The sequence below is a fragment of the Sceloporus undulatus genome, chromosome 2 (genome assembly GCF_019175285.1).
Source record: "Sceloporus undulatus isolate JIND9_A2432 ecotype Alabama chromosome 2, SceUnd_v1.1, whole genome shotgun sequence".
Lineage (NCBI taxonomy): Eukaryota > Metazoa > Chordata > Lepidosauria > Squamata > Phrynosomatidae > Sceloporus > Sceloporus undulatus.
The window spans coordinates 37,570,146-37,585,496 of NC_056523.1; the positions used below are offsets into that span (position 1 = coordinate 37,570,146).

General features: G+C 40.0%; 1 protein-coding gene across 1 annotated transcript in view; it reads right to left on the reverse strand.

Moving 5' to 3' along the window:
- Positions 1 to 5,220: 5,220 nt before the first annotated feature.
- The window catches only part of LOC121922198 (RING1 and YY1 binding protein), a 69,488-nt gene continuing 59,357 nt past the window's right edge, over positions 5,221 to 15,351 (reverse strand). Inside the window, exon 5 of the mRNA XM_042451304.1 lies at positions 5,221 to 9,307. Within this exon, the coding sequence (XP_042307238.1) occupies positions 9,055 to 9,307 (253 nt within the window). The 3' untranslated portion in view covers positions 5,221 to 9,054. The remainder of the gene's footprint in view (positions 9,308 to 15,351) is intronic.

The window sequence follows — 15,351 nt, forward strand, 5'->3', positions numbered from 1 at the left end:
ACACACACACACAAACACACACCCATTTCAAATATCTAAAGCAAAAATGCCAGAAATGTATGCACCTGTGTGTGTGTGTGGGTTTAAAACCAGAAGATAATTCCTGTTACTTCTGGGTTTGATTTTCAAATACTGGGGGTGATCCCATGGTCAGGAATACTAAAAGAGAAGGGAGTTCAAGATGGATGGGAGTTTCTCAAAAGGGAGATACTGAAGGCACAATTTTAAACAATTCCAATGAGGAAGAAAAATGGGAGATGTCTCAAGAAACCAGGATGGATGACTAAGGAACTTCCAACTGAGCTAAGTTTTAAACGGAACATGTATAAGAAATGGAAAAACAGGGAAATCACTGAAGAGGAATTCAAAGAAATAGCTAGCACATGCAGGGGTAAAGTCAGAAAAGCTAAAGTGCAGAATGAACTCAGGCTTGCTAGCGAGGTTAAGAACAACAAAAGGGTCTTTTTTGGGTATGTCCGCAGCAAAAGGAAGAAGAAGGAAATGGTAGGACCACTGCGTGGAGAACATGGCAAAATGCTAACAGGGGACAAAGAAAAGGAAGAATTACTCAACACTTTCTTTGCCACAGTCTTCTCACAAAAGGAAAAGAGCGCTCAACCTGAGAATAATGGAGCAGAGGATAGAATAGAGGAAATTCAGCACAGAATAAGTAGAGATAGTACAAGAATACCTGGTTAATCTAAATGAATAGTGTATAAGTCTCCAGGACCAGAGGAACTACATCCAAGGGTATTAAAGGAACTGGCTAATGTAATATCAGAGCCGTTGGCAATAATCTTTGAAAACTCCAGGAGAACAGGAGAAATCCCAGCAGACTGGAGGAGGGCAAACGTTGTCCCCATCTTCAAAAAGAGAAAAAAGAGGATCCCAATAATTATCGTCCAGTTAGTCTGACATCTATACCAGGAAAGATTCTAGAACAGATCACTAAACAGAGTCTATGAACATCTAGAAGGCAATTCCATAATCACAAAAAGTCAACGTGGGTTTCAGAGAAAGAAGTCATACCAGACAAACCTGATCTCTCTCTCTCTTTTTTTTAAATTACCAGCTTGGTAGATGAAGGGAATGCTGTGGATATAGTATATCTTGATTTCAGTAAGGCCTTTGACAAAGTTCCTCATGACATTCTTGGAAACAAGCTAGTGAAATGTGGGCTTGACAAAGTAACTGTTATATGGATTTGTAATTGGTTGATTGGTTGAACCCAAAGGGTGCTCAACAATGGCACCTTTTCATCCTGGAGAGAAGTGACCAGTGGGGTTCCACAGGGCTGTCCTGGACCCAGTGATAGTCAACATCTTTATCAATGATTTGGAGGATAAAATTGGGGGTATACTTATCAGATTTTCAGATGACACCAAATTAGGAGGAGTAGCTAATACCCCAGAGGACAAGATCAAAATTCAAAATGACCTGAATAGATTAGAAAGCTGGGCCAAAGCTAACAAAATGAATTTCAACATGAAGAAATGTAAGATACTGCACTTACGGTGGGATAATGAAATGCACATATATAGGGTGGGAGACACCTGGCTGAACTAGACTATGTGTGAAAGGGATCTGGGAGTCCAAGTTAAACAAGAGTCAACAGTACGATGAAGATAAGATGAAAATCCCACAGTATATGCAGTTTACTTTTTTGTCTGCTTAACCTCTCTGGATCCATCAAGACTTGTTTTGTGTGTTTATATTATATGATGAATGTGATGTGATGTTATTTTAATCAGTAAAATTATTTAAAAAAAGGCAGTGTGATGCGGCAGCTAACAAGGCCAATGTGATTTTAGGCTGCATCAATAGAAGTATAGTGTCTAGATCAAGGGAGGTAATAGTCCCACTCTATTCTGCTCTGGTCAGGCCCCACCTGGAATACTGTGTCCAGTTCTGGGCACCACAATTTAAAAAGGATGTGGAGAAACTGGAGCATGTCCAAAGGAGGGCGATTAAATGGTGAAGGGTCTGAAAACCATGTCCTATGAGGAACAACTTAGGGAACTGGGGATGTTTAGCCTGGAGAAGAGAAGGTTAAGAGGTGATATGATAGCCCTGTTTAAATATTTGAAGGGATGTCAAATTGAGGAGGGAGCAAGATTGTATTCTGCTGCTCCAGAGACTAGGACCCAGAGCAATGGATGCAAGCTCCAGGAAAAGAGATTGTGGCCCTTCTGATTGATACTCTTTCCCCCTCTAAATGGAAGGTAACATCACAGTAGGTACAGATGCTGTGCATTTTGTCAAAGTATCACTTGCCAACCAGCTGGCTAATTTTTCAGAAAATGCTGGCTATAAAAACACCATTGATCCAGCAGTAAAAGAACAACAACCATTCAGTGTCTATTAAATCATATAGCCTGGGAGTGCAAACAGTCGTTCTGTTGCTCATCTCTTTCAAAGGGCAGTCTCAGCTTGCCAAGTGACCCTGGTTCAAAGGGCCACTATATGCCTTTCCCATAATAGTTCTGCTTTCTAGAAAAATGAGAAAGGTAAGGCTAGAAAGAGTCACAGTCATCCTTGTTGCCCCAGGAAGGGCCTGCTTCTCCAAAAACACACACATGCTTCTAGCTTACTTCAACCTGAAATGGTTACAGCTCCATGCCAACAGAGTCAAAAGGTAAATCACAACTATCACCTCTCTTTTTCCTCAGGCAAAGGGCACCAAAATCACATCTCAACTAAACGTATGCAGATTTCTCAAAGGGTTTTCCCTCCTAGTTACAGGCTGAGCACTGGTTTGGATTGCAGTTTGCAAAATTTAAACCCCTGAAGCCTGAATTGTTGTTCTTGTGTCCCTTTAAGTCGTTGTTTCTGACTTTTGGTAACCTTAAGTTTCAGCAGCAATCTAAGGAGCACCTATAAAGTATAAATCAGGAATGTTTGGATAATGTTAAAGACATAGGTTGTCTTCCTGCCTGGAATTGGTAAGAGCTTAACTGTAAACAAACTAATAAAAAGAGAAATGGCGTGACAGAGAACATAAATGATTGACGTGTAATAAACCTGACCACAGATTTACTAGAATCAGAAAGACAGCCAAGAACCACTATTCCAATGCCTCACAGAATAAAGACCAGTAACATCTCTGATTTGACTGGATGAGAAAAACGGCATCAGTGATTGGTCAGATAGAGGCTGGGGATGCTATAAAACCACTCTGGAAAGAGAGAAACCAGGCTGACCAAGTGACAGCCTCCTGCCTACCAATATAGCTATTTATTATTATTATTATTAACCTTTATTTATGAAGCGCTGCAAATTTACACAGCGCTGTACATACAATCTTTTTAATTAGATGGTTCCCTGCCCTCGGGCTTACAATCTAAAAAGACATGACACAAAAGGAGAAGGGAGTGGTGGAGGGAAAGGGGATGATAAAGACTAGCCACATTACCGCACTACCCTTATAGTGCTGCTATTCCACTTTTACTGCTCTGGCTGCCTCCTGTTGCATTCTGAGGCTTGTAGTTCAGTGAGGCCTAAGAGCTCTCTGGCTGAAAATTGTAAATGCCTCTCTTTAAACTGCAAATCCCTGAATGCAACAGGAGGCAGCCAGAGAAGTTAAAGTGGAATGTGGTAATAAGTGTAGTGTGGTAACCTAGACAGACAATGCTGGTAAGTTAATAGGCTACAATAATGATTTATCATTGCTAGCTTGTAATGGATGCTGTAAGAGGTTGCAATGCCCACAGAAAATGATGATCTTCCTTGGATGCTTCTGTTTCATCCACAGATGGTATCAGGTCAGGAATAAGGATACCTCCAGTATGCATATGCCTTTCCTGGACTATAATACAATGAATGTAATGTGCCTAGATACTGCAAATTCTAAGTTTCTCTCTGAGGAGAATGCATACTTGTATATCTATGACTGTTAATAAAATAGCCTAAAAGATTGAGAGCTTGCTCAATCTCCCATACTATATATCCAGAAATCCTAATATTTCAGAGTACTTAAGTGGTGTTTTGATGCTAACTATGCCTGTTTGGACTATACCATTGATCATGGATTAGGCGTCCAGGTGACCAGTGACAAGATGGACCTCTGAACAGATGCAGCAGATGGACAGCAAAGCACTCTCAACCCTTTAGCCTTAAGTGATAGGGGCGGGGAATCATGTTTCAGGTGGCACCTCAGATGAGACACCAAGAAGTTAAATCCACACATTTCACTAGTCCCACCCACAGCCCCCCACTTCCTTTTGTGGGACTTGCATACAGTTCTGAAGTTGCTAACAATTCCCTCCTTTGAATTCCTATGCAATATATTCTTGAAGCACCTTTTCTTTAAAGTCCTTTCCAACTACCCCACTGTGCCGGTGCATGAAGAGCTGCATCATGACAGCTGATTCCATCATGCTTCGACTGGATCCCACCTTTATTCCCAAAGTAAACTCCACCTTCCACAAGAGACAAGAGCTGGTCTTCCTCTTTTTCTGCCTCCTCTAACCCGGTCACTGGAGATCTGGCACATTCTAGATGTCTGGTTCTGCTTACCTGACTTCCTCTTTGTTTTCTTTCAGCCACATTCAACAGGCAAGTTATCAGTGGCTACACTGAAATGGATCAAAGTATGCATCTTGCCCTGCTATGAGTCTTTGGGAATTCTCCTACCAGGGAAGATGGCAGCACAGCAACTCTGGCAGCTCTTGGTAGAGATCTGCAGAGCAGCTTCTTGGAAGTGCCATTCCACATTCATAAGGCAGTATAAGCTGGACATCTTCAATTCACTTTAGTAAAAACTGTTCAGCAGAACAAGCTACCTTGGGATGTGAGGGGTGATCTTTCATTGCAGGTCTTTAAATGAAGACTGGATGTTAATTTGTCAGAGATAATTTAGCTGCACTGGTAAGGTGTTGGATTAGATGGCCCTTGGGGTCCCTTTCAAGATATGTGTTTCAATGTTCTTGGCTTATCATATCAAGTTCAAGAGATATAACTTTGGCTTCTTCAACTTCCTTATCTGGAATATCAATATGCAAGTGTATGTTCATACACACAAATATGCAAAATAAAATCAAACTAGAGATATAAACATTCTGACTAATGCTTTCCTCAACAGCAAAGAACAGAAAATCGGGTTTAATTAAATGTTACTATTTTATTTGTGAAAAAACTACAAGCAGAATTCATAAATAGACATTTCTATTTAAAGCAGGAAAATGATAAAGTGGCTTCTAATAACAGTCGTGCACATGCCGGTAACAGGAATATATTAACATCTTTTATTTGCTAGACAAAGAGCAGTGTCCAATATAAATTTCCCGAAAACATTTAAGACCTGTGAATTTTTCTGACCAGTTCACAAAACCACCATTGACACTTTTAGCATGAAGATTAAAAACAAACCTAACAGGACTGTCAGCTCTAAAGACTTTACAGAGCAGAAAACTTCCAAAAGCGTTATACAAGCTGTCTTTCTGGGCAAATGAAAAATATAGCTCGTATAATACATTAACATAAAAATCCACAAGATAAAATTATGTCTTGACATACTTAAACAAGCATTCTCTATTTGTCTCCAAACAAAGCTAAAGAAATAATGTAACCATCTTTACACAGTAAATTAAGGTTACAAGTCATACACAAGAACAGAACTGCTTGCGCATTAAAAACTGTTCAGCTCCATTGTCATATTCTAAATGTTGGCTCTCAAACCATTTTTTTCGGTTACATACAAGCAAAGGTTATTATAGTCAGCAAGTAATGATTTTCAATAATTTACGTTAACGGCTGTTTAAAAAAAGTAGACTGAAAATGGTATTGATAAGGCAGATGGAAGTGTCTCTCACTGAATATAGATGCTGCCAATTTTAAAATAGAAAACTGACTTTTAACAAGCAAAATTCTTTCAATTAAAACTCCCCATCTTAAATGTTTTTACCTTTTAAATTGTTCCCTTTGCATGACTCTTTCAAAATGAACAAGTCAAGCAAGCTGTCGTGTGTATGGGTGTGCACACATATGTGTTTGTGTGTGTGTGAATTGTAAAAATTGAAACTTGCAAATGTAACGCTGTGCTTTTTCCTTACCTGCTTTCTGTGCCACTGGCTACCAAGCATTTTTGGCCCTTCTTCTACCGAAGTATTTTAAAACATGCTCTCTGACTACATTATGGCTAAATGAAATGCAGAAAAGTGAGAGGAAATTCATTTTTAAAGCATCATGCTTTTTTTTTTTAAATGGGTGCTGTCTGATCACAATGTAACAAGCTATAAATGCGGCCCAAGAAAGTTTGAATGCTTAGCTGACAATTTCAGCCAAATGCAGTTTCACTCACTCCACTTGTGCCAAAGATGGATTTGCATACTTTAGTCTAACAAGCTAATATGTCACAGAGGCACACTTTAACAAAAAGGAAAGAAAAGAAAACCCAAAGAGGATTTCACTGAATTGGTAAGCCAATGAGCAGCTCATTACGGTTAAAGCTTTTATCATCTAACCTAAGGGGCATAGTTCACCAGGAAAAACCCACCAACCATCCGCTGCTGCACACTGTTTGAATGGCAGCCCACAAAAAGCCATATGAAAATACATGAAGCAGCAGTGCTTAGTGGGTGGTGCTCACCATATTAAGTAATTTTCTCAACACTCACACTGCTTTTTTTCCTTTACCAAGGACTTAAACTAGTAAGCCACTGGAGGAAATACACCACTTGTATACACAGGTGCACTCTCATTACACATGCCCAAAGCTCAGGTCTTTGCTGGGAAGGGGCCAAATATACACAGGCCTAATTAATTCTGGTTCATTCCTTTAAAAAAAGCTGTGCAAATTACACATATCTGGGATTCAAAACATCTCTTTAAAAATTATTTTTTCTCCAAAAATAAATTATGGCTGACCAATTTACCCTCCCTGAGATCCTTTAAAGCAACAGTAAAACTTGGAAAAGGAATGTCTTTACAATACCATACCAATGATAAAAATGTAGATTGATGTTGACTATTAAAAACTACAGATAATAATGTACTTCAGAGCTTACAAGAATCATCTGGTTTTCCTTTGGTTCTTTTCTCTTTTTAATAAATACTTTAAGAATAAGATTTCAAGAAAGAATAATTAGATATACGAACAATTTAATAAGGAACCCACCTTGTTCAAAATTGAACTGCAGCTGCAAAGGCACTGCTCTGCTACTCCACATCTTTGAGCAGAGTTGCTTTATTCAGTTAAGCATAGATTAAAATTTAAAACTGATATGAAAGGAGCTTCTATTTGCTACTTTAAACTGATAAAATGCATCAATTTCATTGCCTCCATACAAGAGAAATAATTACTATTTTTCAAACAAGAAATTAGTACAATTATAGTCTAGCACCAAGTTCTGGCAAGTGGCCCTCTAAGAATGAACACCCACATGGTATTCATATTTTGATATCATAAAAATGTTACTGAAATTACAGCAAAGCACTCTGGGTCGCCTAAAAAAGCACACACAATGAGTTTGAGGGGATGCTGCTGCTGTTGTTCCATATCTTCATTGTAGTGTTCTAAGCTGGATAACACATGTTAGGTAAAACTGTAACACAATTTGGAAGTGGAAGGGAACTTATTATCAGAATAACTTTCTAGCAAGAATCAAAATTATTGGCCATCTGTTGCTCCCTTGCCACTATGGAATTTCTTTACAATTCTTGCTCCCATAATAAATTGTTTTAATCTAGACATGTCCAAAACTTACAATCCCAAACACATCATCAGGGACGACGGGCTCTTTAAGAAAAGATCACCCTCAGGATACACAATGAATTCAATTAAGAAACCAAAACAGTAGAGCCAGACATGGAAGATTTTGCATTGAGAACAAGCCATGAGACATCAGATCACACACTGTAGTAGCCTGATCAGAATATAGGGGAATGAGAGGAGTAATCCTTGGTATTAAGGCTTTTGGCTACCTTTAAACATACAAGCGAACAAACCTTTTTCTAAACAGATATTTAGTTGTTACTCCCTCCCAAACGAATACAAATATGGACACTGGCTACAGTAAAAGTTGTGAGATACGAGTTTTGAAGATTTGTTATGCAAAATGGACAGTGTTAATGTGCAGCCATCATGTACATTAATATTAAGCATTCTGAAACCAGTGTAGCTCATAATTTTTAAAATCTGTACACTGCTGTTAGAAAGGGCTGGAAATGTATTGTTTTCAGATACTCTACTGGGAATGCAAGTGACCTGGAGCACATTTTCGATTTCAAAAAGAACAGAAAGTAAGAAAATAGACATCTATCTTTGTCCAGTACTCTTCAGCCAAAGCACAAGAAGAAAGCAAGGTCCCATTTTCAAATTGAACTTCCAGGAATACTCTGTTCATCTAAGACCAGTTCCGGTTCCTTTTCCAAATGGCACTCACTGTCCCAGATCTTAAAATTGTTTCACTTCACAGTGTTTCAAGCACCAGCGTTTCCATGTATTGGTTTCAAATAACCGTATATATAATTTTATTTTATATATATATATATATATTTATATATTTATATATAATTTATATCAAAACTGATAGTACACAGTATAACTGGAAGAAGAGGGAGAACTGAATTTAAAAGAATATGCTGAAAAAACAAAAACGAAGAAGATGAAGTATTTGAATACAATAAATAAAAACCCTCCTACAGTCCCCCTCCCACTTGTATCACATTCCCTCACCAGAAATAGAATCTGTTTTTATGTTCATGGAAAAAAATTGTGCACAGCAGATTTATAAAAAAGTTAAGAGTCAGGAGCACATCCCATTATAAATGATTGTTAGGAAAAAATCATATAAACAATGGAATACATAAGTGTCAAAAAGTAATTGTCAGGGTGCGAAATTCCATGGTGGCCAGATGCCCACAGCAAGCTCATACAGTCCTGGTGTCATTGGTTAGGGGGACGAGGTTCAAAAAGCATGTTGAAGCACAGGAGGTGGAAGATAAGGAGGAAGTGGCACCGGTAGCTTTCCCAGGACTACAGCCCTAGTGGACAGCTGGAATATTTGAATTTCATACCCTGATTTCATAAGTTTCCTACAATTCCATGTGCAATTCTCAGAAAGATTCATCGTTGACTGCAGACATGTCTCCCTTCGGCGTCGAGGATCGGGATGAGCCCTTGTCTGTGCTCTCAGAGCCCGAGCTACTCTGATTCTGCTGTTCTGATCCTGCACTGGAGGTCACTGTGGATGAAGATGTGGAGGAAGAGCGAGTCTTTTCTTTAAAGTCTGTGATAATTACTGTGACATTCCCCACTGTGACTGCCAACTGCTGGGCGGTACTTCTGTCCACATTTTTCAGTCTGGGCCTTAAATAATAAAGAAATAATTTATGAGCAACACTGATTACACATAACAGACGAGCCTTCTGTTAAGGCTCATTTTTCTCAGCTTACTTTCAAGTCCCAGTTCTAAAGAGAAAAGTGGGTTCTGCCCACTAATTATGCATTAAACAAAATTGCCCTCACCCCTCACTCCTGAAGCAATTGACCTTTTGGTCTCTTAAAATGCTTAGTCTAGAAAGGCAGCAGCACATTCACTCCCCAGTGAGCACCTATGGCTAGGGAATCAATTTTTTGAACTCTGGAGAGAGAGGGAGGTATTTGCTACTCCACTCACCCAGAAAAAACAGTAATGTGACAGAGCTACACAGGTATCAAGAAAGCCTCAGGGCCCCTTCCAGAATTCAAGGCTTTTGCATTTTGAATTCTTTATCTTGTCAAGTGCTCCAAAGATATGACTGTGACAGACAGGTGTGCTGTCTTTTGAAACAGGGACTCCTGCTACTGAAAATACTACAGGTAGCGGGGCAAGTCAACATGGCCTTCCAAATGCTGGAATTTATACAGAGATGCAAACCCAACAACCCATGTAGAAAATTGCTCAAACAGCCCCTTCTGACTATGGTATCTGAAAACAAGATATGAAATAGTTTTATCTCTTAAAGAGAAACAGACTGATAAAGAGCCACAGATCCTTCTAGCGATTTGTTCCACCTTAACATGCAATCAATAAACCAACTAATAAAATGCTGGTTTACATTCACATGTGAATGCAAAACAACCCAGGTATTCATGCAAATGCAAAGAAATGGAAGTTATTTCAAGACAGACCTGTGCTGTAACTACTGGGAAGTGTTCTAACTAAAGCAGCCATGAGTAACGGTGAATGCAAATTATTTTGATGTGTTCAATAGCTAGAAAACCCAGCCAGTTGCCTTCATCATGCTCAAGAATCAAGCAGAAAATAATATATAAGCAGAAAGTAACTGCTTTTTAGCAGCTAAAATATTCAGTCTATGGAAAAATAAAGAAACTATATGTCAATATCAAACCTTAAACAATTAGCTGGCTCAAGGCAAAAAAGTGTTAACTTGGTTGCATCAGCAGAATCTTTTAAAAAGAGATTATTTTTAAAATACAAATATCAAAGAAACCCCTGCCCCACTTTGGCAGTTTTGTGGCATCCAAAACCTGCTGACCACTTCAGCAAATGATTCATGGTAGATGTGCCAATATTTTTCAAGGTAACATGGATTGTGAATAATTTTCCCCAATACCCCATACACTCAATAAAAGGCCTCTAAAATTATATAGACAGTAGGGGTTCTAAAGATATTATTTAACTCTACTAGCAACAATAATTTTTATTTTTCACTTCTGCCCCTGAGCAATGATTTTATTTATTGTTATATGTATGTATTATGTCATGCTTCTAAGAAGATCAAGATCCTCCCCCCATTTTTATCCTGACAACAACTCTGTGATGTGTGTTAGGCGTAGGTCATTCAGGCTCATGATTAAGTGGGGATTTCAACCATGGGCTGCATCTGCACTGCAGCAATAATCCAGTCTGACACTACTTTAATGTCGATGCCACTGCAGATTATTTCTGTAATGGGGATGCAGCCTTGGTCTCCTCAGTTTTAGTCCAACCCCATTAACATTATACCACATTACTACAAACAAAGCACTGAGACAATGGGGGGGGGCTATCAGATGAAATATTTTTATATGTATTTTAAACATTTCAATACCACGCTCTATCAATTCGGAATCTGGATTAGTACATACTGTCAGTAATCATTTTAACCCTAACAGAATATAGCAAAATACTAACATCAAAGAAGTGTAATAAAGAGCTAAACATCAAAGAAGTGTCATAAAGAGCTACAAATATAGTCAGATTGAGGGATTACACATGCCACCAAGATTACCTGGGCTTCTAGAGACAAGACAGACCTGTAAGGAAACTTCACTTACAATTACCTGAACCTACCAAATCAATCCCCTTCACTGGATGTAAGCAGCGAAGCTGGTCAAAAATCAAGAATAATGGGTAATCACCCAAAACAAGAACATAGGTAGAATTCAAAGACATAGCTATGTTAGTTTGAATCAGTATACAAATCGATACTGTAGCACCTTTGAGACTAACTGAAAGAACTTGGTAGCATAACGTTTCATAGACTAAGTCTACTGCATCAGATGTGTGGAATAAAGTGTCCCTGGACAAAAATTCATACCCAATAATGTGCAGGTGTGTGTGCATAAACAGTTAAATAAACACAAAATGTGTGAGTATTGTGATGAGGTGACAAATTCAATTTTAAGTATGGTCTGGTCTTTGGGGGCCAAAATTAGGAGGAAAGATTGCCTAAAGTCAAGGCGAGTAGAGAACCACATGAATAGTGGACGGAATTCTTGGAATGTAGTATGGTTGCTGAGAATCAGAAAAGAAAATGGGCAAGAGAGTCCTCACAAGGCTAGGGTGTTAACTAGTGGGGCCCTGGCATTTGCTGGGGTTTCGTTCATAACATATTCACAACCTCATAACTGTTGTAACAGCCAAATAGTTATCAGGCAAGCTCAGCAAAGTGTTACAAGTCATCCAGGACATTGATCTCGGGAGATCCAATGATCACATCACTGCCACCCAACCTAGACAGGTTAACCTGATGGGCAATGGGGGTGACTGGTACATGAGCAAAATCCAAATCCTTTTCTCCAGCCAAACTCTAGGTTCAAACATTCAAATCTTTAACTTTACTGAACAGGTATTTTGGTGACGAAGATGCAGTCCTTTTGAAGCCAGTATGCTTCACCCCTTGCCTCCAATCTGCATCAACGGGACACAGCATTTCCAAATTACCATTGCTGAAAAGAGTTCTCCCAGACCCTCGAATACACAACAAGTCAACATCTTTATCCATGATCAAAATCTTGGGTAATAGTTATATTATTATCAATCCTCAGAAGCTGGAAAACCTACTTTTTTAGATTATAGCTAGTTTTTAGATTTACTGCCCTCTCTAACCAACGAAGTCTGTATGATCTATACACCCAATGCAAGATTAAATGAGGCTGTATCTGCACAGCAGTTTGACACCACTTTAACTGCCATGGCTATATCTTGTGGAATTCTGGGAATTGTAGTTTGTTGTTGCACCAGAGCTCTTTGACAGGGAAAGTTAAATATTTCATAAAACTATAATTCCCAGAATTCCATAGCATGGATTCATGACAGTTAAAGTGATGTCAAATTAGATTATTTCTGCAGTGTGGAGGAAAACTCAGATACTCTGTCCCACCATCTTCACAGTCAATACTCTACATAGTTCCAGATAGGCTGTCATACCTCAGAAAAGCCAGACAGCTATATCTTCTCTCTCTTGATTTTCGTGCGTTTACAGCTGATGGGGGGTGTACCAGATTAAGAAAAGCCCTCTTGTAACCCACTTCTACTCTTATGTATTTATTTCTTATCCACCTCTTCCCATGGATCAATGCCTTGATTATATTCTGTTTGGACTACTGTAATGCACCCTACATGGGGGCTGCCTTTGGAAATGGTTCAGAAACTTCTGTGGGTCCAGAATACTGATTGGGGCTAGTTATAGGGACCATATAAATTCTTTGTTAAAATAACATCACTGGATATCGATTTATTTCTGAGCAAAATTCAAAGTGATGGTTTTGACCTATAAAGCCCTATATAGCTTAGGTCCAGACTGTTTGAAAGACTGTATCTACCCATATGAACTTTCCAGAACTCTTTAAATTCTCCAAGGGAAGGTTTTCTCCTAGTTCTGCCACCATCACAAGTTTGCTTGGTGAGAACATGACATTGGAACACCCTTCTGTGAGAGGCTAGGTTAGCCATCCCTACTCTCCTTTTGACAGTAGGCAAAAACTTCTCTCTTCAAGCAGGCTTTTAATATGTAACTTGACATTTTGTCTGCATGTTTCATGACAGAAATAGTATTTGGACTGTGTGAATGGCCTTTTCACTTGTTATCCTTTTATATCAAAAGCACTCACAAGTATTACCAGAAAAACAACCAGGAAAGCTGCCATACAAACTGGTTTTACTTCCTTGGCCTCTGGCAGTGTCTGCTTTTCTCTGAGCTTTTTCATCTAAACTAAATGTAAGGAAACCCAGCTGTTAATATAAATTTTCTTATTTTGTCTGGCATGCAAAAACTAAGTGCTATATTACAATCATGAATGAGTACTGGATGTTTTTCATGTGATGGTTGTAGGGCGAGGAAAAGAAAAACACACACTCCAGGAACAGAACTGATGTACCACATACATATTTTGCACTCTGGTATTCTAAACTAAGCACAAATATCTAATAAGAACCATCTTCTTGTTCCTACTTTCACAAGAAGTCCATCACGGGAATGATAGCATGGACAGCCTCAAAAGGAGGCTGCTACTTCTATGACAAGGGAAGAGGATCCTCTGAAGTTGCGGTATAGTCTGCCTGATAAGTCTGTGTCAGCTTCTCCCAACTTGGTACCTTCCAGAAGTGCTGTACAACTCCCATCATCACTATCCAGCTTGGTCACTGCAGGTCAGGGAACACTGTTCTAAATCTTGGTGCACCCAAATTATAAATCAGCCTAGGCTGGAGTGAACAATTTTGTTGTGTCTTGGGCCAATTTCACAATCTCTTGGATGAAATTCATCAATCCAGTGGCAACCAGAAACCCTGCCTCCACTTCAGGTTGCAGCGAGAAGTAAAATACCATATACACTTGATTATAAGTTGACCTCGTGTATAAGTCGAGGTCAACTTTTGGAGGCAAAAGTATGGATTTTGGTATGGCCCATGGATAACTTGAGGGTCAAACTTCCAGAGGCAGCCCAGGTGTGGACAAGCTGCAGGGCGATTGCTCGCCCTGACCAGCATCTCCCCAACCAGCCTCTTTCTCTGGGGAAAAATCCTAGTCAGACAGTGGCTTTTGGGCGAATTATTAACGTTGCTAGCCTCTCCCCAGCCAGGCTCTTTTCCTGGGGAAAAAGCCCAGTGAGGCTGAAGCTTTTGGGCGAGTGACCGCCCTTCCTAGCCTCTCCCTGGGGAAAAAGCCCAACCAGGCAGGGGCTTTGGGGCAAACAATTGCCCTTCCTAGCCTCTCCCCAGCCAGGCTCTTTCCCTGGGGAAAAAGTCCAGTGAGGCTGAAGCTTTTGGGCGAGTGATTGCCCTTCCTAGGCTCTCCCTGGGGAAAAAGCCCAGCCAGGCAGAGGCTTTGGGGCAAACAATTGCCCTTCCTAGCCTCTCCCCAGTCAGGCTCTTTCCCTGGGGAAAAGCCCAGCCAGGCAGAGGCTTTGGGGTGAGAGCTTGCCCTTCCTAGCCTCTCCCCTGCCAGGCTCTTTCCCTGGGGAAAAAGCCCAGCTAGAGAGAGGCTTTTGGGCGGGCGATCCCCAGACGGGCTGTCCCTTTGCAGAGGCATCCCGGCTGGGGAGAGGCTCAGGTCAATTACCCATGGACCTGTGCTTAAGTTGACCCAGTTTTTTGGGGTCAATTTTTTGGCCCAAATTTCTCGACTTATACACGAGTATATATGGTAAGGCATGTCTTCTCCACTCATCTTGTTTTAAAATTAAAATGGACGATTTAACTGCAGCACCACGAAATTCATATGCTGTGAGCAGAAAACAGCCCAGGGGCAGTCCAACATTTATTAATTTGTTGAGAGATGGTATAGTACCTTTGAGACTAACTGAAAGAAAGAAGTTGGCAGCATGAGCTTTCGTAGACTTAAGTCTACCTACTCAGATATATTTGGTCAATTTGTCCAAATGCATTTGACAAAGTAGATTTAAGTCTATGAAAGTTCATGCTTCCAAATTCCTGCCGCTCCAGTTGCCCCCTGATTGGCACAGGACCACAATGACCAGATGGCCTGCTCTGAAAGTGGGCCGCTGCTGCGGTCCCAAATAGGCCACTGGCAAAGAATTGATTTTCCCCGTTCTTTTGCCACAAGGTTTCGAGTTCAATCCCAGGAAGGGCTCCAAGGATAATCAGCCTTCCATCTTTTTGTAGGTTGGTAAAATAAGTACCCAGC